Raw genomic sequence first — 25,453 nt, forward strand, 5'->3', positions numbered from 1 at the left:
AAAAGTTTGTACACTTAAAACACAAAATAAAGTGCTATTCAGTACTGAATAGTGAATAACATGAGGTTTAACTTCTGCGATTAGGTAGTGACTTGTCCAGGGTGTACCCTGCCTTCCGCCCGATTGTAGCTGAGATAGGCTCCTGCGCCCCCCAAGACCCTGAAGGAAATAAGCGGTAGAAAATGGATGGATGGATAAGGTTTTACTTTCTTTGAATTAGAAAGTCAAAACAACGAGACATGTCAATACAATGATTGGGAATAATACAATTAAATCTACCTTACCTTGTCGGTTAATTTTCTTTGCCTGCAGAAGAATAGAGTGGAGCGTTGGGGGTAAAGCAGTGTCGACAACACTGTGGATACTTTCTGAATGTTTAAAACCACACATCGCTTGTCCATTGTTTTCTTTCAACACATATTGAGCTAGAAAAACTAGAAAGATGTTGGAAAGAGGATAAAACAACAGTTAAAAAGCACACAAATTAGCATAGTATTTATTAGCAGAACTGAATAAACACATACATTGATAAGCTGTAGGCACAAAATGGTGACGTTGTGAGACACATACTGGGTGGATGACACTGAGACAAGGTTCAAACACCATAGCATATTTTTATTCGGTCTGTGGTTTGTAAATCGAAACATTTGTACAATGAGGGTTTCGTAAATTGAAGTTCTGTTGTATGTTAGAGGGTGCTCCTGCTTGAACAGATCCTATGGATGTGTTTTGTACACTATAGTTCATTGTCATGTCATAGAATATTTTACTCAGTTCACATCGTCTTCATGAATGATGACCATTTAGCTTTGTTTTCACTTAAAGGCCTACTGAAATGAGATTTTCTTATTCAAACGGGGATAGCAGGTTCATTCTATGTGTCATACTTGATCATTTTGCGATATTGCCATATTTTTGCTAAAAGGATTTAGTAGAGAACATTGACGATAAAGTTCGCAACTTTTGGTCGCTAATAAAAAAGCCTTGCCTGTACCGGAAGTAGCAGACGTCACCGGTGTGAGGGCTCCTCACATCCTCACATTGTTTATAATGTGAGCCACCAGCAGTAAGAGAAAGCGACAATTTCCCCATTAATTTGAGCGAGGATGAAAGATTCGTGGATGAGGAAAGTTAGATTGGAGCACTAAAAAAAAAAAAAAAAAGTTGATGGCTCCAAGCGGCAGCAGTGGGAGAGTTTCAGATGTAATTAGACACATTTACTAGGATAATTCTGGAAAATCCCTTATCTGCTTATTGTGTTAATAGTATTTTAGTGAGAGTGTAAAGTCATACCTGAAAGTCGGATGGCTGCAGTGAACGCAGTGTCTCTGAGAGAAGCCGAGGAGCCAAAATCACAGCTGCCTTTTTGAGCTGCAGGATGAGGTCGCATAATCCACTCAAGTCTCCGGTAAGAGCCGACTTAATATCACAATGTTCCCATCCAAAAACTTGCTGGTTGACGTAGAAAAACATGTTCGCTTGACCGCTCTGTGTTAAAGCTTTAAAACAAAGAAAGAAACACCAGCTGTGTTTCGGTGCTAAAGGCAGCTGCAATCCGCCGCTTTCCACGAACAGCATTCTTCTTTATAGTCTCCATTATTAATTGAACAAATTGCAAAAGATTCAGCAACACAGATGTCCAAAATATTGTGTAATCATGCGATGAAAAGAGACGACTTTTAGTCGTAAGCGGTGCTGTCACAAACACGCGTCGTCATACGCGTCATCATTCCGCGACATTTTCAACAGGAAACTCCGCGGGAAATTTTAAATTGGAATTTAGTAAACTAAACCGGCCGTATTGGCATGTGTTGCAATGTTACTATTTCATCATTGATATATAAACTATCAGACTGCGTGGTTGGTAGTAGTGGGTTTCAGTAGGCCTTTAAAGCTAAGCAAATTGAATGACTCTAACCAAGTAATGAATGTTCTTTGGTTTAGCCTCGGGACGTGTTATGGCAGCAGTGTGCCATTCAGATCACACACGCCATCCAGTATGTGGTGGAGTTCGCCAAGCGCATCTCAGGGTTTATGGAGCTGTGTCAAAATGACCAGATCCTCCTGCTCAAATCAGGTGAGTGCATTTTAACAGGTGTGTTACACTCAACCTGGTTGCTTCGAGGTAAATCAAACGCGCTCTTTTTCAGGTTGCTTAGAGGTTGTTTTGGTGAGGATGTGCCGGGCCTTCAACCCTCTCAACAACACCGTGCTCTTTGAGGGGAAGTATGGAGGCATGCAGATGTTCAAAGCTCTAGGTAAGACATGTTAGCAGCTGTGACTTGTTGTCTGGTATGAATGAGAGTGAGGGCCGATTCACAGAAAAAAAATACTAAGAATCATTGGTACTGGTAATGTTTTGTTCCTCTGAGCATTAAAGACAGAAATAAGATTAATGACTTTTTTTTGTCCTCGTCTTTGTTTGCCTTCAAGGTTGTGATGACTTAGTGAGTGCGGTGTTTGACTTTGCCAAGAGTTTGTGTGCACTGCAACTAACGGAGGAGGAGATCGCTCTCTTCTCGGCAGCTGTCCTCATTTCCACAGGTCAGTGAACACTCCCAAATTACATTAAATCAAAGAAGCAAAATAGGAGCGTTTACACAGTTTTTGGTCAACTCTTCCTCACAATACCACACATTTTAGTTCAGGTACAAAAATGTCAAATTATATATACATGAAATGTAAACAACTTTATTATTACCTGATTCAGATCGCCCGTGGCTAATGGAGCCTCGCAAAGTTCAAAAGCTCCAGGAGAAGATCTACTTTGCCCTGCAGCACATCATGCAGAAGAACCACATGGACGAAGATGCATTGGCTAAGGTAGGCCAAACATACTACACAACCCACAGTTTATTTACGTGGATAGAGATAGCAACATTCATGACTGTGGTAGTTTCACACACACAAAAAAATGCTGGGTTATTTTGATAACCCAATTTATAAGTTGCTGTTGTTACATTAAATTTTGGAGTTTTTTTTATGAAGAGCAAACCCATTGTTTTGGTTATAAGGGTATTATTTTAACTCAATTTCTGGCTTTTCAAAATTATGAACCATTTTGGGGTTGTTTTTCAATGAGTAACATATTTTTGGGTAAAAGGCTTTTTTTTTTTTAAATTAAACAGGTACTTTTTTTCTTGAAGGGAATTTTAATATGGATTAATCTCATTAACAATATTTACAATAACACATCTTATGTAAATATACAAATATTTGAGCATACTGTTTAGGACTACAATGACCATACACGGCAATTCTTGTACAAAAATGTCACTCAAATCTTTCTTTTGAGTATATTTTAATGAAATAAAAATTATTTTGATCGGTACTTGGGAAGGAGTGGGACAAACCAGCAGTAAAATGTATAATTTTTAACCAACTATTGGGTCAAGGAGCGCTAAATTGCACAACCCAATAATCCACTTAATGTTGGGTTATTAATCAACCAACACTGAGTTAGCTTAACTCAACTTTTGGGTTAAATAATTCAATGCAATAATTTGGTTGGAAATAACCCAACATTAAGTTATGAAAACTCAACTTTTTGGTTAAATAATTCAACGCAAAAGTTGGGTTTGTCATAATAAGGGGGTCGCAGCTTGCTGCGAAGTTTGTTCTCCCGAGAAGCAAACTAACGTTTCCGGACCAGGGTAGCAGGTTGGAACATATTTATTAATCTAACAACAAATCTTGGCAGGGCATGAGGTAAACAAACATAATCTACGGCATGGAACAAACAAGAAACTGTGGCATGAAACAAACAGCATAAACTATGGCTTGGAACAAACACAAAACTGTGGCATGAAATAAACACGACATACGTGAGTGAATACGGCATGAATCGAACAACATGAACTTCGAACAACATGAACTTTGGGATCGCATAAAAACAAGCAATGTCGCCATGCCGACTAAAAGTTTAAAAAAAGGCTTAAATAATAGTCTTGATTAGAAACAAGTGCGCGGTCCGAACACCAGAGGCAGGTGAAAATCATAAGTCGGCATGGTAACCAAACAAAACAGGGGAGCGCAAACAGGAACTAAAAGAGTCCAAAAACTAACAAAAACATATTCCAGACCACAGATCATGACAGAGTTGAAAAAAATAACACAAAATGTTGAGTTAAAATAACTCAAATAAGGAGTATGTCCTTTTCTGAACCAGCAGTTGGGTTTAGAATTGGGTTATTTTTTAACCCAACATGTTTTAGTGTGCAGCCTGTCACCTTGCTTACAGACCAATTGCCTGTCTGAGAAAACATATTAATAGGAGCATCAGTCGCACCTAGAGGGAAATATCGTCCGTGGCTACGCACCTACCCTCGGAATCAGGGGATCAGAGAAACTCACAAATACTATACAGAGACCCTGTAGTAGCAGTTTTCCTTAGGTTATCCAATAAATATTAAATGCACATAATGTTAAATGAGGACTAGAAATGTTGAATGGGCCTGCTATCTGTGTTGTACACCTCCGGCCCAGGGTTAAAGACTAATTTTTTTTTAAAGGCAAATGAGGCTAAAAAAGTTATAAAATTAGCTACGTAATAGCATAAATCATTAGCATTCTAAGGTTAGGGTGTTTAAATGGAAACATAAGATGGCAAGATGGCGCCAAGCAACAAAATCCATGATTTATAGGTTTATACAGCTGTATTGTTCGAGGAGCCTAATAACCGGGTGGCTGAACTTCTCTCTTCACTATTATTCTTATTTTTTGGTCTATTTATTTTGTCACAGTTACAAGTTGCAGAAAAAAAATGTCTGTTATACAAGATGTTAAGCTGTCAACGCAAGGATCTGCCATTGTGTTTACATCGATCCAAATTTTACCATACAACAGAATTGAAGTGAACTATATTTATATAGCACTTTTTCTCTAGAGACTGAAAGCCATTACCAACATATTTAATCAACATTTATATCAGTGCGGGTGGCACTTGGAGCAGGTGGGTAAAGTGTCTTGCCCAAGCACAGTGATTCGGCTAGCGAAAGGGGGATCAAACGTGGAACCCTCAAGTTGCTGGCATGGCCACTTAATCAACCCAGCCAACCGAAGCACTCTAGTATTTTTTTTTATCATATTGAATTTGATGTTGAAATGATAAAGTCCCACCTACGTTTTGAACTGAAATCGGGGGCATATCAATGTTAGCATGTAAACAAAAAAAGCAGTTAGCATACTTACAAGATGGCAAAAAGTAGAGCCATTATTTATACAGGTGTATGTTTATACAAAAAAAAAAAAAGCTAAAATAGTAGCATGCTAACATTAGCAAAGCAAAGTGAATGGTTGCTTGTTTTTTCAAGAAAGCCAATAGTAAAACATCACCCAGTTGGTTTATTTTATTAATAAGATTTGAGATGAATAAATTATATTGTGAGTACATTTTATATTATAAGTATTATGAGTATAACCCATACTTGTCTGTCTTAGTTATATGGCCGTGTATCCGGCCAGCAATTGTGATGAAAATTGTTGACAATAGCCAAGTGATGCTGGAATGTTGTGATGTGATTTGATCATGCTCGTGTAATGTGGGCAAAAGGGGCATTACATGCTCCGTAAGTGATACGATTGTTCAGTTTGAAGGTTAGCGGTCTGAAATTTGGCAGGGAGTTTTTTTATTGCAACATTGTTATAATAGGATATTAAAATAAAGTGTACACACTTTCTCCTAAGATCTCTTTCGGTCCCATTGACTGCTATATTTTAACAAATTGTAATCCTGGTATACTATTATGCTTTTTCCACGAAAACCAAATCAATCTCATCCTTGCCAATTAAAAAACAAGAAAGTATTGTTTTGGTGAAATTGCACCCCCTTATCACACCGGACGGCACTAAAAAAACATAATGCATAATTCTCAGAGCTTTGATGAGCGTAAATAAGCTAACTGCCATTAAACCAATAAAATGCAATGAATATGATCTTGGGCATTTATTTATAATGTAGCATTATATATATATATATATATATATATATATATATATATATATATATATATATATATATACACATAGTGTGTGAATGTTGTTTGTCTATCTGTGTTGGCCCTGCGATGAGGTGGCGACTTTTCCAGGGTGTACCCTGCCTTCCGCCCGATTGTAGCTGAGATAGGCTCCAGTGCCCCCCGCGACCCAGAAGGGAATGAGCGGTAGTAAATGGATGAATGGATATATATATATATATATATATATATATATATACACACACACACACTTTCCAATTTTTAGCTCAGTAAGCATGGTAAAATAGTATTTTTGTCTACCTGTTTCAGAATTAAAGTTGTCATGAATTATTGACTTAATCAAGGCTGAAATTACCCAAACCTCAGATACTCTACTCTGCAACTTTTATTTTTATTTTAAGAAATATTGCATATTTTAAGTGTTTCTTTTATATAAAACAAAGACTAAATTGGCTCTAATGTGTGATTGTGAGTGGGAATGGTTGCCTGTCTATCTGTGTTGATGATCTGGCGATTTGTCCAGGGTGTAACCCATTTTCCGCCTGAATGTAGCTGGGATAGGCTCCAGCCAACTCTGAGAGTGACAAGCGGTAAAAACACGTATGGCTGGATGGATTTTTTTTCTACTTTTGACAAAAGCCATAATACATGAAACCCACAATGAAAGCTTTTATATAGATCTGAAGTTGTTAAAAGATTCCAAGCATTGAAGGTAAAAACATTATAATTCATTTTGGACTTATGACACTTTTGTGGGTGGGTCCCTTATGGGTTCCAAGACTTTGTGTGTATAGTCGATATAAAGGTTGCACAAGGGTTTAAAAAGTCCATCCATTTTCTACATACAGTATACTTTGAAAATATTTCCAGTATTTTTCATACGCCCCATGTTTAGGTTTTGAAAGACTATTGATCCTTTTAGGCAGTTAGTGTGTTTATCTAATTACATATTTATTGTTTGTTTTCTCTAACAGCTCATCAGTCGTATCCCAACTTTGTCGGCTTTGTGTACGCTCCACACTGAGGAGCTCCAAACCTTCCAGCAGCTTCATCCAGAAACAGTCAACGTACTCTTCCCTCCGCTCTATAAAGAACTCTTCAACCCTGACCCAAACTCTGCCATGGCCATGCCCAAGTGACTACAACAATCAACATCAGTGGAGGACGAACAACACAAAAGTGATCGTCAAATTCCACACATCTCCCCGTCCCATTTAAGATCGTGGAGTAAAGGGTCACCTGCTAGAAACTTACAGTTACCGCCAACAATACTAGGAATGTCCAGCACTTATCCCATCCTGTTCACCGATACAGTCTGAAGAATGTATATATAAAAGAAAAACGCCCAAGCCACAACCTTAGCAGGAGCATCCTGACCTGAACTGACTGACCAGAAATGTACAGACTTTAAAAATCTAGGAACATTTTATGCTTTTATTCGTAAAATATGGGTAAGTTAAATTTATTTTGAATTTGAAAAAAAAAACTCTTTGTTGGTTTTTTTAGGGATGAATAAATTGTCCAAAAGAAACGCTGGATGGGGAAGAGGGGGTGAAATTAGAGAAGCTATTGTAGATATTCTTCTTGAACAGAGCGGATTCCAGTATTACTTCTGTTAAAATAAGTTAGTCCTAATTTAAATATAAAACAGTCCATCGTGGCTGATTATTCCTTGTCGATGTGTTTTTCTTTGAACAGATAGTTTCTTGTGTACAGAATTTGTAAAGTTGAGACTTGTAAAGGAATACTGGGAGTCAATCTGGGTTTGCGGATATATAGAAGCCTTGTCTGGATTCTGTTAATATGTAAAGAAGGAACAGCATCCTTCTGTTGCAAACTTCTAGAGATGTAAAGAGAACATATGAAGGAGTTTTTTAAATAACTGCTACTTTTCAAGGTGAAGATGTATACAATGATATTATATTTTGAAAGAAAAAAAAAATGATCCAGCAGTTTTGCTGTTCTATCACATTTTTTTTGTTGCTGCAATATCTAGGTCCAAAAAATGTGGACTGCTTCGAAACAATCAAGCAGAAAGAACCAATCAGAAGCTACAACTTCAAAATAAACCTGATCTCCAACCATTCCCAACATATTCCTTATGTAAAAGGACACTGACTTTTAGAGTGGTTGCAATTTTCACTTAACACACAAGAATTTAACTTTTAACATTCCAATCTTCAAAGACCTGTATTATTTCTGTGCCCTCATCCCTGCCATCACTTTTTGCACAATCTAGTCCCTGGATGTCCTGGACCACCCCAGGCTTTGAATATGAAGGAACCCACAGAGCAATAACTTTTTACACTGCCTTTCTGATCTCTTTTTCCTTTTTTATGTTTAGAACAGGGTAGCGATTTGAAAAAAAAAATGCACTATATTTGATTCCTGTCTATATATATGGTACAAAATTCCACCACTGACTGTAAACACAGTTACACAGAGCACTGGTTGCCAGGTTTGAACAAAACATGTGACAATTCCTCTCGAAAAATGTGATAAGACAATCACTTGTGTTGCTTCTTTGTTAGCTGTTACACATTTAATAGCACTTAAAAATGTCCTTGTTTTGAATTGATCCGCCTTACTTTTATGTAAACTACAATTTGGTCACTGTGTAACATCAACCTACTTAAATTAAACATTATATTCTATCAGGTAGGACACTAAAGACTTAGCTTTGCGCACTTCTGCATTCTGCCACTGGGTGCTCCGTATGCATTATTTTTTCTATCGGGTCATCCTATTGAGGTAGCATATCACCTTAAATGACCACATTACTAAAAAACTATCCATTATTAGTTGTATTGGCACTATTTTGGCACAGCACTTAATTGAATCATACTGTATGTGCACTGGAAGTGGGCATATGTTCCTTACACAGTGGCCAAATGTTAGCCCTGCGTAGTTATTTGTCAAAATATTGCTCGCCGTTCAAATCAGATTTAAGTAACATTTGTCACCCAAGATTAGTGGCTAGTGACTCTGCAAGACAATCACTCATTAAGGCTTGATGCACTGCCTAGCATCTCTCAGGGAGCAGCTCTTTTTCTGACTTTGCATCAGAAAAGGGTTTCATATTTTTGCAAAATTTACAAAAAAATTAATTTAATGGACTTTTTGCGATAAAACGCAGCATAGGCTGGTAATGGAATCTGCCCAGACAAGGCTTTGATCAGTGTGTGTATGTTGTATACAGAGCATGAATTCACTGTCCAAAGGTTGTTAGTACCCAGACTATAATAATAAGCATTACTAGAGATATATTTGCTCGACATCGTCCGTGTACACTTACGTTTATTGCTTATTTTGCTGCTTTTGGGACCGTGTGTGACGTTCTTTAGCAAACTGTGAATCGAGCACCGCCGTAACACCGTTGGACAGTGAATTCAAACTCTGGCGATTAAGTTTTGGTGTATGTTTTCCTTTTCCCTTGTTAGACTGTGAATCAGAGGGGTGGGATGGGGTTGTGAGAGAGGATGTGCTGGCAAGAAAAAGTGGTAACGCAACACTGTAAGTAAGATACTGTAGCAATAAGAACTGGAGGCATTTACTACTGTCATGTTTGCATTGTAAGATTATTTTTTATTTTATTACTATTTACTATTATTATTGTTCTTATTATGTCTACTATTCTTCTATTACTACTAGCCTATTGTTGTTCTGTTCTATTTGCATGACGTTTTATTGCAATGAAACATTTGGGGCATATTTGTGTTTTCTCTTCTCATGATATTGCGGGGTCCTGGGAGGGATTATTGGCAGGGTGGGTTTAGGACCGGAGTCATTTTCGAACAATCTGAAGGACTTTTACATAAAATGTTTTTATTTATACACAATTTAAAAAGATACTGTTCATATGGATAAAACATGCATAATTTTTTTCTTTATACCTTCGAATGTGTGAGTTACTATCACCAGTCAATGAACGGCCGTTTCTGTGCTGGCCTTATTGAACCGGATCAGAGACCCTTACCCTGCAGAGGGAGGGAATGATGTGGGAAGGGTAAACTTTCTGAATGTTATGGAGTACAATTCAGCGTTGAGACTGAACGCAATACGCCTTTACCACTCCATCAACACAGACAGATACATTCTTTTAAAAATCCATTTTCTACACACTTTGTCAAACACACTCCAGCTATAAACTCTAGGACCTTTTTTGAAAAGAACTTGAGTGAGTGTGTGTGAGAGAGACAAGAGATACTGTGAGACTGAGATGATATTTTCTCTACCAATGCTTTGTAAGCTTTCTCCATGCATTACAAACGCGTGCAATTGAAGTAGTGTTGAAAATTGTTAATTTATTATTTAGAATGTCTTGGCGTCCAAGCAAGAGCGAATAAAACAAAATGTAGCACTGTAACCAATACTTCAAAAAGGTCATTGGGCTTACAGAACCTCTTTTACACAGGACTAACAAAAAAATAAAAAATAAAAAAATATATTTCTGTTGTTTTTAAAGTGCCATAGCTAATGAGAGGAGGAATGATTGGAAAAAAAGGACTGTATAGATGTTTTACTGCCCGAGTTTACTTGAGAAGCAATCATTACGAGGGGAAACTTCAAGGAAAATGTGCATTTAATTAACAGTTTTTACATTTTATGCTTTTTTCATCTGGTCATGGAGGACTCTACAGGACTCTGAGCTCTGACTCTATCAATCCAAGAACTCCTCAGTGCAGTTTCATTTTCACATCAGAATGATAGTAAATGTGTGCGCGCCTGTGTGTGTGCATGTATAAATTTGCATTTAATTGAGTCGCAGACACCCACATGTTAAGGATTAGAATGGGGTGAAGTTCAGAGCTATGCAGGGCCCTTCACGGAGTCCTCCTTTGATATGTGTACATATAATGAGAAGGTCTGAAGTGATTTTTTTTGGTTAAATTCTATATTTTATCGCTTTTGTAGACATTTTGTTGTGGGAAGAAAAAATACAATAAATTTTATGGATGCATTTCTGCCTGTTTTTTTACGCCCCACACATGCACCACAATATTATAAAAAAAAGGTTTTAGTTTCACCAAAAAACATTTTCCACATTTCAAGACAGAATGTTTAATGATGTAAACTGATCAAATGTGAACTAATGCCTTATAAGCACAGGTGGATTATCCATTCTGTTTTGAGCCCATTAATATATCAGCATTTACAGTAGGTATATTTCTGATTCTATTTTTAATCATTTTAACTCTTACAGACTCTCATATGTCTATTTATTTCAATTACCTGGGACTATCCAATACCTTCCAAAGTGTGATTTCAGAGTTGTTTGTGTACATGAACTGCTAAGGTGCACGTGTCCTTTCTTCCTACTTCATGGGTCAAAGGTTACATGCCGGTTTGAGCCGTCCTCTTGTTCTGCTACGCCCAACGTGGTCTCTGCCTCACGGCTGTACCTACACGTGTCCAGATGCCTCTTTAAATCTGAACAAAAGGAACATCAGTAAGCGACATGTCACTCCAATATCACAGTGATTACCACAAGAAAGAGAATACTGACAGGGCTTTGAGGAAGTCCATGCATCCATCATGAATAATTTGGTTTGATTTGTTACAGAAATCTTGGAGAGGACATAAGAGGAGGAAGAGGAAACACAACGTACCTTTGAAATATCAAAACAACTGTGACTGCATGTTTGTGTGTTTGTCTGCCGCGCTTGTTTGTTTTTGAGCACTGTTTCATTCCGAGCAAGTTATCCTCTGGATGCCGGTATCGTGTCTACCCAGAGACGTTAATTAATAGCTAATCAAAGCTAATGTCTCAGCAGCACATCGCCAACACAAAGACATGATTAATACGTAATCAAAGGCTGTGCAGCGCAAACGCATAAAGCAGCGCCCACCCCCCGCAACTCCCGCCTTGAACACTACTGTTGTTATAGAAATAAACGAACACTCGCGGCTTAATTAGCTGGCTGTTGATGTGTGTTGTCTTTATTTGAAGTTGTTGGGGATTTATCTCAGAGCCAACTTAGGCCTCCCGAGTGACAACACTGCGGTGACATAGTGCGTGAGTACATTCCCATACAAAGAAAGATTGAAAAAATAACTTTACATAGCTAGTATTATGTTACTCTGTACCAATTACTTTTCTTCCTATCTAAGTCATTTCTAACCTGATAGGCCCAATATGTTGCAGTAGGCACTGCATGAGTGTTTTTGCAGGAAAGCGTTGATGGCAGAATCTCCCAAGTTGTCAGGTCCAAAGAGCATCTCACCCATGCCACCACTGCACAAAAACCACAACAAAAACAACATGTTTTTCAAGTAGGGATGTGCCGATCGATCGATCGATCAGTATCAGACAATTTTCGTGAAAAGTATCTGACCGACGATTGTCATTTAATGCCTTTTAATGTCTATCAATCAATTCCTTTATTGTCTTTGTCATAAATAACACTTAAGTCATACATGTCAACGAGATTTCGTATGAGCTTTGTCCAGCGGCATAGAAACTGTATTGATGTGCAGGTTGACCACAGTTAACAGTTTAGCTTAGCATTTGTTTATGAGAACACGTATAGAGGGACGAGGGGGGGTGGGAACAGTCAGATGTCTAATGGGTCGATTACAAACGCAGAACCTCTCTGGTTGACAAGCGGCTAGCAGCTAATGACGTATCGCCATACACAGTGTGTGGAGCAGCTCCCCTAAACTAATAAAATTCACCTCTGTTATGTCACATTAACTGCATTTCTTAGTATCTTAGGTATCATTATAATGTATATTATTACTGGAGGACCAGGCTAAACATGTTACACACCAAGAAGAGAGTAGCAGTCATGCTAAATAGCTAAGCTAAACTAGCTTTGAACAACACCAAGAAATAAGTGTTTAACAAAGTTTAAGAAGTGTATCTGTAACAATGTTGCAGCAGAAAGTAAGCTGATACTAACAGGAAATTGTCACTTAGATTAGAATGAGTCTAGAAAGAGGATAATATAACAACTGTTGGTGGGTCAGCATTGTCGCAGTCAGTAGACACGTATAAATTGGTAGTGACAATATTAAGGGTGATATCACTATATGATCAATAGTGATCAGATTGAGTAATCTTACCTCAAAATATTTTTTTGTTGGTTATGGTAGTGTTTACATGTTTACAGTAGGACTATAAGCACATCAACATCAACATGATTTATATGAGTAACACAGTAGTGTTTGTTTTTGTTTCGTTAGTCAAATTTTATGTAATTAAAGAAAATAAGGAACTTGTTTAAATATTATGTTGGGATTGGTAAACTGTCAATAAATTAAGTTAAAGTTAAAGTACCAATGATTGTCACACACACACTAGGTGTGGCAAAATTATTCTCTGCATTTGACCCATCACCCTTGATCTCCCCCCACCCCCGTAAGGTGAGGGGAGCAGTGGGCAGCAGCGGTGGCCACACCCGGGAATCATTTTTGGTGATTTAATCCCCAATTCCAACCCTTGATGCTGAGTGCCAAACGGGGAGGTAATGGGTCTCATTTTTATAGTCTTTAGTATGACTCGGCCGAGGTTTTAACTCACAACCTTCAGATCTCAGGGCAGACACTCTAACCACATTCACCTTCAACCAAGCTCAGTAATGGATGATCGGTATCGGAATCGGCAGCATAAAACAATGATTGGAACATCCCTAGTTTCAAGTACAATATTTTAGATAACATGAGCTAAGTATGTAATACCTGAGCTTTTCTCCCATAATGACTGTTGGATCAGTCAGCTCCTCACCTACTCCTGTCATGAAAAAGATGTTTTTTAAAAGTGCTACCACATGTAAACCTGACATACTCTCACGGAGTAGTAAATCCCACCTTGTATATCAAGCACCAGTAGTTCTCTGCATGAGTACTCATAAGTCCAGTGTGAGAACGCTAAGAGCAGCTCTTCTAATGAAGAAGAGGGCGTGATCTCCTCACCTGTGTTGTTGTTGTACTTTCTGAAGTTACCAGACATGTTTCTTTCAATAGTGAGCCACTCTCCATTTGAATGCCACAGAACTAATGAAACATCCAGAAATCTGTCAAGGTAACATGATGACAAGTGAAAACAGAAACAATGAAAAGTGAAACATAAATCAAACTCCGATGTGCATACTTTGGTGAATGACTAATGCCAGCAGGTATGATCTGGTTGAAAATGTGCATCATCTTGTGTGCTGCCCTCTGCTGCTGGATTTCCTTTAAACATAGAAAACGTACAAATGTGGCATTAATGTTATAGCTGTAGACAGCAACAGACACATTTTGGATATGAGTGTAAATTGATAATAACATTACTAAAATGTGTCTGCATCTCAGTGGCTGCAAGCTGCAAGTAATATTTTCCTCTTGTACAGACCAAATAGCACTTGCAAGTGACGCCATCTGTCAACTGTCACAGTGTACCATTAACTGCTGTAGTACCTCAACTTATGAGCTTAAAGGCCTACTGAAACCCACTACTACCGACCACGCAGTCTGATAGTTTATACATCAATGATGAAATCTTAACATTGCAACACATGCCAATACGGCCGGTTTAATTTACTAAATTGCAATTTTAAATTTCCCGCAAGGTATCCTGTTGAAAACGTCGCGGAATGATGACGCGTGCGCGTGACGTCTCGGGTTGTAGCGGACATTTTTTTCAAGCCCGATCTAAGCTATAGTCTGCTTTAATCAAATAATTACACAGTATTCTGGACATCTGTGTTTCTGAATCTTTTGCAATTTGTTCAATTAATAATGGAGAAGTCAAAGTAGAAAGATAGAGGTGGGAAGCGGTGCACTGCAGCTGCCTTTAGCATCACAAACACAGCCGGTGTTTCCATGTTTAAAATTCCCGAAAGTGAAGCTTTACTATGGATCAGAGCGGTCAAGCGGACACAGATCCCGACCACACGTCAACCGGCAGGTTTCTGTGAGAAAATTGTGGTAATAAGTCGGCTCTTACCGTAGACAACAGCGGAGCTTGCGTCCTGCTGCAGCTGTGTGGCTTCCCTCAGAGACACTGGCGGTCACTACACCCGTGGCCACACCTCTCCGACTTTCAGGTATGACTTTATAATCTCACTAAAACACTAGTAACACAATAAGCAGATATGGGATTTCCATATTTATCCTAGTAAATGTGTCTAATAACATCTGAATGCTCCCACTGCCCTCACCTTTTTTTTTTTGTAACTTTTTTTTTTTCTAGTCCTTCAATCTCATTATCCTCATCCACGAATCTTTCATCCTCGCTCAAATTAATGGGGAAATTGTCGCTTTCTCGGTCCGAATCGATCTAGCTGCTGGTGGCTATGATTGTTAACAATGTGAGGATGTGAGGAGCTTTACAACCCGTGATATCAAGCGCACATCGTCTGCTACTTCCGGTACTGGCAAGGCTTTTTTATTAGCGACCAAAAGTTGCGAACTTTATCGTCGATGTTCTCTACTAAATCCTTTCAGCAAAAATATGGCAATATCGCGAAATGATAAAGTATGACACATTAAATGGACCTAGTATCCCCGTTTAAATAACAAAATCTCATTTCAGTAGGCCTTAATTGTTTCTTTGACAGAGCTTGTATCTCAAAACATATGTATCTCAAATCAACACTGTCCATTAAAATAATTGAGATCAATTTGATTGGTGCTTTCCCTGCCCAAATAGCACAACTTTAACTTGTGACATGACTTCCAAAAATAAAAACAAACTTTGAGATAAGAGATATTGTATAAAAATAATACAATACATTTACTAAAAACAGCTATAGTAGTTCTATAAAGTAATGTAATAATAATGTAGAGCGTTTACCTTGGAGAGTGGACTTCTACGGTATATTTTTTGAGATGTTTCTACGTCAAACACACATCAGCAGCTTTTCCATATTTTCATGGAAAAATTAACGTTGTTTAGATATTATTTATACATTCTTGCTTGGCGTTAGACTCATTCTGCTTCAGTACAGACTAGCAGTGATTTGCTAAAATTGCTGTGCCAATTTGGCAACATGCAGTCATGTTTTTGATCATTTTTTTTCTTTAATTCAATAAATATTATCCACTTCTTCTCGGCACTGTCCTTTACTCCCACTTTCTACAAAGGTAACTTGATCAATAGCTAAAAGCTAATGCTAGCGCGTTAGACCAGATATTTTGGTTGGATTGTACAGAGTTCACTGTGACATTTTCTAGGCAAGCTAATGGCGGGGAGCTTATAACTCACATTTTTGCTTGCAACTTAAATCATAACAAACAGCCAAAAAACAGCTTTTATTTCAAAACACTCTTAAGTTTGGGCACTCTTAAGTTGAGGTACCGCTGCAGAAGTATCTACTCACCCTCAAACAAAGCTGGAGTGCTGTACAACCACGAAAGTACCTCTGCCAAGCACACACCACCTCTGGTTTGAAGGCTTTGACCACATATACCAGACCAGGTATAAGCACTTCCTGCTCGGCCCATGTGCACAGCACCCTGCAGCCCCGCCGAAGACCACCATCCAAAGATCCTTCTTCACTAGGGAGAGGCTGAAGCAATGCAGACAGGACTCTGGGAGACCATGAAGATATGCTGGATTCAGGGTCAGCCGACGAGCAAACTTCCTCCAAAGAATAAATGCTGACCTCTTCGCCACCTGCAGAAAGTGAGAAGTGGGATAGAGGATGACACAAAATTCATAGCATACATGAGTAGCCCGGAAAAATTATAGTTAGGCGCTATACAAGATTGAACGAATGAAGTACCAAGAATGGAAATTGGAGTAAAAGGGATGTTATGAGCCAGTCTCATCAGATTGTTTCTCTCCATAGCTGTTGAAACACACAATGTGCAATCAAAACTTCTGAAAGCATTAATTAACCTCCAAAACCAAGTCACTATGCTATGTGTTGACAACGTGGGATGTGTGCAAAAAAAGAAAAGGTACAAACCCCGTTTCCATATGAGTCCGGAAATTGTGTTAGATATAAATATAAACGGAATACAATTATTTGCAAATTATTTTCAACCCATATTCAGTAGAATATGCTACAAAGACAACATATTTGATGTTAAAACTGATAAAAAAAAAAATGTTATGCAAATAATCAGTAACTTCAGAATTTGATGCCAGCAACACATGACAAATAAGTTGGGAAAGGTGGCAATAAATACTGATAAAGTTGAGGAATGCTCATCAAAAACTTATTTGGAACATCCCCCAGGTGTGCAGGCTAATTGGGAACAGTTGGGTGCCATGATGGCGTATAAAAACAGCTTCCCAAAAAATGCTCAGTCTTTCACAAGAAAGGATGAGGCGAGGTACACCCCTTTGTCCACAACTGCGTGAGCAAATAGTCAAACAGTTTAAGAACAACGTTTCTCAAAGTGCAATTGCAAGAAATTTAGGGATTTCAACATTTACGGTCCATAACATCACCAAAAGGTTTAGACAATCTGGAGAAATCACTCCACGTAAGCGGCATGGCCGGAAACCAACATTGAATGACCGTGACCTTCGATCCCTCAGACGGCACTGTATCAAAAATAGACAACAATCTCTAAAGGATATTACCACATGGGCTCAGGAACACTTCAGAAAACTACTGTCACTAAATACAGTTTGTCCCTACATCTGTAAGTGCAAGTCAAAGCTCTACTATGCAAATCGAAAGCCATTTATCAACAACACCCAGAAACGCCACCAGCTTCGCAGGGCCTAAGCTCATCCAAGATGGACTGATGCAAAGTGGAAAAGTGTTCTGTGGTCTGACGAGTCTACATTTCAATTTTTTGGGGGAATCTGTGGACGTTGTGTCCTCCGGATCAAAGAGGAAAAGAACCATCTGGATTGTTCTAGGCGCAAAGATAAAAAGCCAGCATGTGTGATGGTAGTGGGGTGTATTAGTGGCCAAGGCATTGGTAACTTTCACATCTGTGAAGGAACCATTAATACTGAAAGGTACATACAGGTTTTGGAGCAACATATGTTGCTGTCCAAGCAACGTTATCATGGACGCCCCTGCTTATTTCAGCAAGAAAATGCCAAGCCACGTGTTACAAAAGTGTGGCTTCGTAGTAAAAGAGTGCGGGTACTACACTGGCCCTCCTGCAGTCCAGACCTGTCTCCCATCGAAAATTTGTGGTGCATAATGAAGCGTAAAATACAACAGCGGAGACCCCGTACTGTTGAACGACTGAAGCTCTACATAAAACAAGAATGGGAAAGAATTCTACTTTCAAAGCTTTAACAATTAGTTTCCTTAGTTCCCAAACGTTTATTGAGTGTTGTTAAAAAAAAGGTGATGTTACACAGTGGTGAACATGTCCTTTCCCAACTACTTTGGCATGTGTTGCAGCCATGAAATTCTAAGTTAATTATTATTTGCCAAAAAAAATAAAGTTTATGAGTTTGAACATCAAATATGTTGTCTTTGTAGTGCATTCAATTGAATATGGGTTGAAAAGGATTTGCAAATCATTGTATTCCGTTTATATTTACATCTAACACAATTTCCCAACTCATATGGAAATGGGGTTTGTATATTACGAATACATATTTTTATTAATACCTGAATAATGTGGATACAATGTATCAGTGGACTGGAATGAGGGACTCCTGCCTGCAAATAATCCAAGGATAGTAATTTAGTACAAACCATTTACGCACACAAAAATCTATTTAGCAAATATTTCAATGAGATTTGTCTTCTATAATTGCATGTTCAATTACTTAAATTCAGTTGTTAAAATATATATATTTTTTTTACCTTTTTTTTAAAATTATCTAGATATAAATGATACTAAAAATATTTTACCTTCAGCAACTCTACTGCTCTGTAACCTGGAGTAAAAACATAAGAATTGAGTGTAGTTGATAATCAAGTGTCCATGGCCACTGAGGCCAAAACAAGACAGGCGTACTTACAAAGACCTGTGGCTAATTGATCGGGTCCAGCTATTCCATGCTGAATGAGTAGGACTACACACATCCTGAATGCCAAAGTGAATAAAATAGAAACATGGTGACTTCCAATATGTGTCAAATACTTCCACAACTAACAATCAAATAAAATAATGTATATTGAAAAACTGCTAACATTTACAGTACCTGGTGAGAAAAATTGTGCTTCTGCAAATCCATGGGTTCAACATCTTAAAAAAAAGACAATGTTACGAATATTAACAATTGATGTCCATTAACAGATGCATTTTGCTACCATCTCATATCCTAGTGTATGCCATAGTGCTGCATTGCACATAAATGACTGAAAGCTAACATTATGTATGCACACCATTTCAAAACAGTCCTTACTGAGCTGACTGAGACTAGTTGAAGCAGACCAACATGTAGGTTGTCCTCTTAGCCTTCGCTTTCTTTTCCAGCAAGCAGCAGACATATGTGTTGGCATGGTTTCCTATTTAAAAGCACCAAAAAACGGATATCATAAAAGACTACAGAGGTTGAATAAACACAGGCGCAAAGTGGGTGCGCAAAGCAAAATACATATTTGACAAAACAGCAAAGCAACTCTTACGCTGTCGGGGCAGCTCTCTTGTATTTTGACAGTCTTTCTGTTAGGGCTCATTCTTCTGTTCAAGGTGAAATCAGATGACTTGGACCAATCTACAGGATCAAAAATTAGAAACCCGGCACCAAGACATTTAAAAAGGAGCTCAGAAATAGAAAATATAATCTGAAATGTTACATAACACATAATTGTCAAATGACTAGTATTATCAATGTTATCTTTCTTTTTTATTGTTTAAATTAGTGCTGTCAATTGATTAAGTATTTCAATTAAATTAATCACAGGGTTGCGGTGGAATTGTGGATTGATTTGGATTAATTATCCAATAAATAATATCAATTAAATACAATGTATTATAATTGTCTTTGGATGTACTCATGCATCATGGTCTTTGTATTCTAAGGACATTTAATCAATCCCAATTGGACTGTCCAGATTGTCCTTGAAGACGTTTGGCCTCTCATACAAACAGCAATCATCAGTTTATACAAATAGTTTTAGATTGGTCACATCTAGTCTCATCTAGTCTCAAGGGCTTCACGGTGGAAGAGGGGTTAGTGCGTCTGCCTCACAATACGAAGGTCCTGCAGTCCTGGGTTCAAATCCAGGCTCGGGATCTTTCTGTGTGGAGTTTGCATGTTCTCCCCGTGAATGCGTGGGTTCCCTCCGGGTACTCCGGCTTCCTCCCACTTCCAAAGACATGCACCTGGGGATAGGTTGATTGGCAACACTAAATTGGCCCTAGTGTGTGAATGTGAGTGTGAATGTTGTCTGTCTATCTGTGTTGGCCCTGCGATGAGGTGGCGACTTGTCCAGGGTGTACCCCGCCTTCCGCCCGATTGTAGCTGAGATAGGCGCCAGCGCCCCCCGCGACCCCGAAAGGGAATAAGCGGTAGAAAATGGATGGATGGATGGACATCTAGTCTAAAAGACTAGTAGACTAAAGCTGACCAATCTAGGTCTATGAGCATGAGATCGAGTCAACCAGGATGAAGCCTGCTCAGATGAGAGGCCAAACATTGTCTAAGACAAGCTGAACATACATTTAAAATGTATATTCCAATCCGTGCTTTTAACCCATCCTGCATACATATATACCAGTGACTTAAACTGGCCCCAACTTGGGGATATACCTCATCCAATCTAGATGGTGTCACTCTCGAGGAATTAGCATCAGCAACTGGTGTGCAACTCCTCTATGATCCAAAATAACAAGGCAACTTCCACTTTGGCAGGTGGAACACAACCTCAAACCCAGACTTCACTTTCTCAAACCTGAACGTTCCATCGGCCCACAGCATCACCCTGGATCCTATTCCCAGATCACAACACAGGTCATCGTTGATAATCCCAGACAACCCTATCGAACCAGCCCCTACCTTTTTAATTTTCCTGAGGGAACTTTCCTCTAGGAATCAATAAAGTAGCATCTATCTATCTATCTATCTACAAAACTAGTGAATAGGTGTACTTTCCACAAGGCAAAATAGAACAGTTCACCAACTATACGACAGTCTACCCGCACCAACGACTTCCAACCTGGATTCTGCTCACTCAGGCCTCTGCAAACTTCTCATCAGGGCAGCCATTTGAGCCATTACATGCGGTTTTTGTCATCGTCACATTCCCACATGGGAAGAGGCGTGTGATAAACATTGCCACAAATTTCTGCAGGCTGAATCTGGTGAAGAGGAAGCCACCTAAGAAACACATCTGACAGACTGCCTTGACAATAAACAGACAAAGTTGGGAAGAGACAGTCCAAAGAATGTATTTCACTTACTCCCAGCAAACAAGCTTGGAAGACCTTCAACCTCTTTACTGGTAAAGCTCGAGACAGTATCAATGCCCATTGACAGCCAACTCGATAGCTGAACAGTAAATTGCATTCATTTGAACAGCTCTAATTTGAAGGTTGTATCTGAGAACAATACCTCTATGCCTGCTCCATTGTAATGATGCGTCATCTTTGAAACTTTTTTGTGCAGCATGCTTGTTTGTTGGGTCTACAAGGCTAGGATCAGATCCCTTCCATGGATGTGGGGATGCCCCAGAGAATGTCATATTCTCTACACTGGATGACAAAGATCTGCTGTAGCCGTAAGGGTGCTTTCTTGACAAGTACCACCTTGAGGGCTTTACGGAAAGTTTGGTCTGACAATCATTCCGACGGAAGTTATGATTTGCAAAACTCTCAGAGATGTTTCCAGGGTCAGAAAGAAGATGTTCATGGTCGTTTTCTTTTTGTTCTTTTACTTCATCACATCCAATGACTTCTCTTTCTTCTTCCTCTTCTTCCATGTCAATTTCCTCATGATTTAGTAGTGGGTCACAGCTCCACAATTTATAATACAGTGACTCCAGCCCTCTATCACTAAACCTGGGAGAAAGAGGTGACCCGCAGCGAGATGGTCCGTACGACTCATAAGGTGTCTGATCACTCAAACCACTGAATGAGCTTCCAACTGCATTCATGTGCAAACATGAAACTTTCGATGGAGTTCGAGAAATGCCTAGAATGCGATGGTGAGCCTCAGCCAAATGTGATTCCTATTGTAAAAAAAAAGTTTTGTTGAACATACTTGTACCAATTTTTTTTCAACAAAAATACAGGTTCCAAACAATACCTCCATTTTTCCTAAACTTCCCTCCTCAAGCTGTCCTTCTCTTTCCCCATTGCTCCCTCTGACTCCTAGGTGGGACTCCTGTGATGTACGTCTAAGAGGGTAGACTTTGAGCAAGGAAGGCGGAGTACTTTTAGAAGGCTTGGAAACCAGCTGTTTCATATTAGCCACATCACAGTCCGCACCACTTCTGTGGAGAACAGCCCAGCTGTGAGGGAAGACGTGCTGGGATGATGTGATTGGCCGGCATTGAACCAGGCGAGCCTCCTCTTGTTGCAGATTATCAGAAGCGGAGAGCAGGGTTATTGTGTCCACACCCTGCACTGACAGGTCTTGTAGTTGACCCAGGTGACAGTCCAAGTCGACAAGGCTGTCCTGTATGATGTTGACTTTCTCTGAGACTTCTCCCACCATTGTGCACATCTCTTCGGCTCTAGAGGGACACATACTGTACAAATCAGTTTCTACTACTGATGCACACTAAATCAAGCACCGAAACAACCAAAAAACTGCACAAACGGTACAATATCAAATTCACAAAAGCATAAACAGGGATTTATGTAAGTTACAGCAACACTATAAATCCAACCTGTCAGCTGTCACTCTGATCCTCTTCATCTGACTGCTATGAAGAGCTTCATTTTGCTCATGAATGTAGGCCTTTACACATTTCTCCTCAAATTCATGAAGCTTCTTACGGTCATCATGGCCTAAGTAGAGCTCTGGCGAAACATATAAGAGAAAAGAAGGCAAAATTTTGTACTAAAACATTTCGTCAACACAAAATGTGACTATAGAAAACTGATTACTTTTGTGCATTCTAATACTCACTAAGTCCAGAACCCCTTTCTTCCCCCTCAGCATCCCTGTTAAAGTGCCTATAAATAGCTCTCAAACCAAGAGTCACGTGACTGAGGAGAATTAGAGGTGGAGGCAGCCACGGTCTGTCCTGATAGGTCATTATGTAACGATAGCGATTGTACTTCCACAACTTGTTAGACTTTGACGCCATATCAAAGTAGATGTTGCTGATGACGAAAAGACAACCATTGTGATAAAAAGGCTTCCAAAAAAAACATGTTGGTTTTTTTTTTGCTTAAGTACTTACTTAAAAAACGCTATGAGAATGTTGACCATGATGATGTACTGAAAGAACATATAGACCGCCTGAAGGAATGCCGTGAGAAAGGAAGCAGGAGGACATGACTGACCATCATCACATGCTGGTAATACAAACAAATGCAATCCACTTAATAGCATACATGTAAAGACAATGACCCTTGCATTGTAGTATGGCTAGCATTGCTAAAGCAATCAAGGTTACATTGCACAATAAGATCAAATCATTACTAAACCACTAACGATCGATCTCAGAAGCGTAGACTTCTCCAAAGATCATCCAGTAAGGCTGGAACACAACATCACGAGCTAAGCTCCATGATGGGGCCTCATACGGGGATAGGATGGCCTTCCTGGACACTCCAAAACTCAGTAGTACTATCGCCATCATGACCACAATAAAGAACATGTTAGAAGTCTGGATGAAAACATAGAGAAAATACAGAACTATTAAATAAAGTGGTAATAGATATAATAATGTATGTCATTAAGTAATAAAGTATAGTAATAATATATGTATATATACACACCATCTTGGTGATCATTGTGAGGTAAGGGCCAGCATGTTGATTGACAGCCAGCAGATCCATGACCCTGACAAACCAAAATATAATATCCAGACAATAGGTAATCCGCCCGGCTGTCCGGAATGGATCATCATGCCAACGCATTGTCAAACCGGCCAGAAAGAGTATGATGGCAATGAAGTCTGATAAGTTCCAGTACTCTGAGAACCAAATCTTTAGCTTCTGTCTCAGCTGTCTTGGCTCTGACATTAGCACCTGATGAAGGATATATATTATTGATATTTATTTGTAATCCTTGTAATTCCACTTCACTTTAAATATTTATTCACTTTTTAACCCCACTACCTGATGGCTTCCTCACCTCTCTGGTTTTCTCTACTGCAGTTGACAAGATATACAAAATGACCAACCACTCCTGGATGCTGGGTTCATCTCCCATCTTCACTAAGATGGTGTAGGAAAATAACATCAGGAAGGCCAGGTACCACATCTACAGCAGACACAGTCACAAGAAGATTAACTTAATTTGAAAAAACAATGAAAGGTTCTCCCATTCATACTGTAAAATATACATTTATAGTAAATATAGAACATGTAATAAGACAAGAAGGGCATGGGTCTACTGTATCTTTTGCTGTATCACACAAATGCATATTTTGCATTTTCATGCCTGACACCATGCAGGTCACCTACTGTATGGAAGCAGAACTTAACAACTGGAGCTGTGTAAAATTCATAGAGCCTCGTGATCCATGACACACAATGCCCAGTGAATGGGGAAAGGCATTTAGAAACTGAATCCCAACATCTGTACTGGACTGGCGGTCCATGCTCTGCATCCTGATTACCCTGTGAGATGGGATTCCAAATGATAAATCCAGTTAAAAGACGACACACAGTTTGTTGTGTACAATATGTGCCATTTTACCAGGTGATCGATTTCCTCGTGAGTTGCTCCTGTCTTTAGAGTATCACGTACAAATAAAATTACCTCATGAGACTGGGGCACATGGCACATTTCAGCTTTGCTTTTGTATTCCAGAAGCAAGATGGCAGGAGGCAGAAGAAGGCTCAAAATTATCTAAAATAAAGCAATAAAATCCAAAGAGTTAATAACAACAGAATCTCAACACCTGGCAATACAATCAAAATGACATCTCCAATAAACCCTGTTACCTTCAAAAAAGAGTTTTTCCTCATATTTAGGGGGCCGGTCCAGAGATCGGTGAGGAGTGTCTGCGTGCAAGAGTGCGACACAAAAGGTCGATGGCAAGAAGAAACTGCAATTTGCAGGCAGGTAAAGTGGCTCCACGCCTCCATCTCTGAAGTAAGCAACTTCATGGCCATCTTCTCATTCTGGCGAAAAGCACAGTCTAATAAATTCACCGCCAGCTGACCAAATTCCCTAAGGCACAACACACAACCGATGTAATATTAATTTCTAGAACAAGCAAGGGAAAACACAAAACAGTACCACAGACAACAGGTAGTTAAACTGCTCCTTAAAATAAAAATTATTAATTTAAGATCCATCCATCTTCTTCCGCTTATCCGAGGTCGGGTCGCGGGGGCAACAGCCTAAGCAGGGAAACCCAGACTTCCCTCTCCCCAGCCACTTCGTCTAGCTCTTCCCGGGGGATCCCGAGGCGTTTCCAGGCGAGCCGGGAGACATAGTCTTCCCAACGTGTCCTGGGTCTTCCCCGTGGCCTCCTACCGGTTGGACGTGCCCTAAA

General features: G+C 39.2%; 2 protein-coding genes across 4 annotated transcripts in view; one reads left to right on the plus strand and one right to left on the minus strand.

Annotated features, from left to right (window-relative positions):
• The window catches only part of rorb (RAR-related orphan receptor B), a 57,005-nt gene extending 46,070 nt beyond the window's left edge, over positions 1–10,935 (plus strand). For both annotated transcript variants that reach the window (XM_061906791.1, XM_061906790.1), the window contains exons 6-10: positions 1,945–2,077; positions 2,151–2,258; positions 2,434–2,544; positions 2,711–2,823; positions 6,950–10,935. In XM_061906791.1, the coding sequence (XP_061762775.1) occupies positions 1,945–2,077; positions 2,151–2,258; positions 2,434–2,544; positions 2,711–2,823; positions 6,950–7,114 (630 nt within the window). In that variant the 3' untranslated portion in view covers positions 7,115–10,935. The remainder of the gene's footprint in view (positions 1–1,944; positions 2,078–2,150; positions 2,259–2,433; positions 2,545–2,710; positions 2,824–6,949) is intronic.
• Positions 8,186–25,453, minus strand: part of trpm6 (transient receptor potential cation channel, subfamily M, member 6) — a 30,451-nt gene continuing 13,183 nt past the window's right edge. For both annotated transcript variants that reach the window (XM_061906789.1, XM_061906788.1), the window contains 24 exons: positions 24,897–25,125; positions 24,649–24,801; positions 24,414–24,569; positions 24,082–24,210; positions 23,724–23,975; positions 23,437–23,611; positions 23,183–23,297; positions 22,906–23,102; positions 22,664–22,796; positions 22,078–22,507; positions 21,385–22,000; positions 19,457–19,545; positions 19,234–19,336; positions 19,030–19,073; positions 18,847–18,911; positions 18,737–18,762; positions 18,491–18,541; positions 16,685–16,750; positions 16,280–16,575; positions 14,068–14,150; positions 13,785–13,990; positions 13,656–13,707; positions 12,098–12,210; positions 8,186–11,405 (listed from right to left, as the gene is read on the minus strand). In XM_061906789.1, the coding sequence (XP_061762773.1) occupies positions 11,296–11,405; positions 12,098–12,210; positions 13,656–13,707; positions 13,785–13,990; positions 14,068–14,150; positions 16,280–16,575; positions 16,685–16,750; positions 18,491–18,541; positions 18,737–18,762; positions 18,847–18,911; positions 19,030–19,073; positions 19,234–19,336; positions 19,457–19,545; positions 21,385–22,000; positions 22,078–22,507; positions 22,664–22,796; positions 22,906–23,102; positions 23,183–23,297; positions 23,437–23,611; positions 23,724–23,975; positions 24,082–24,210; positions 24,414–24,569; positions 24,649–24,801; positions 24,897–25,125 (3,889 nt within the window). In that variant the 3' untranslated portion in view covers positions 8,186–11,295. The remainder of the gene's footprint in view (positions 11,406–12,097; positions 12,211–13,655; positions 13,708–13,784; positions 13,991–14,067; positions 14,151–16,279; positions 16,576–16,684; positions 16,751–18,490; positions 18,542–18,736; positions 18,763–18,846; positions 18,912–19,029; positions 19,074–19,233; positions 19,337–19,456; positions 19,546–21,384; positions 22,001–22,077; positions 22,508–22,663; positions 22,797–22,905; positions 23,103–23,182; positions 23,298–23,436; positions 23,612–23,723; positions 23,976–24,081; positions 24,211–24,413; positions 24,570–24,648; positions 24,802–24,896; positions 25,126–25,453) is intronic.

The sequence above is a fragment of the Nerophis ophidion genome, linkage group LG07 (assembly GCF_033978795.1).
Source record: "Nerophis ophidion isolate RoL-2023_Sa linkage group LG07, RoL_Noph_v1.0, whole genome shotgun sequence".
NCBI classification, from domain to species: Eukaryota; Metazoa; Chordata; class Actinopteri; order Syngnathiformes; family Syngnathidae; genus Nerophis; species Nerophis ophidion.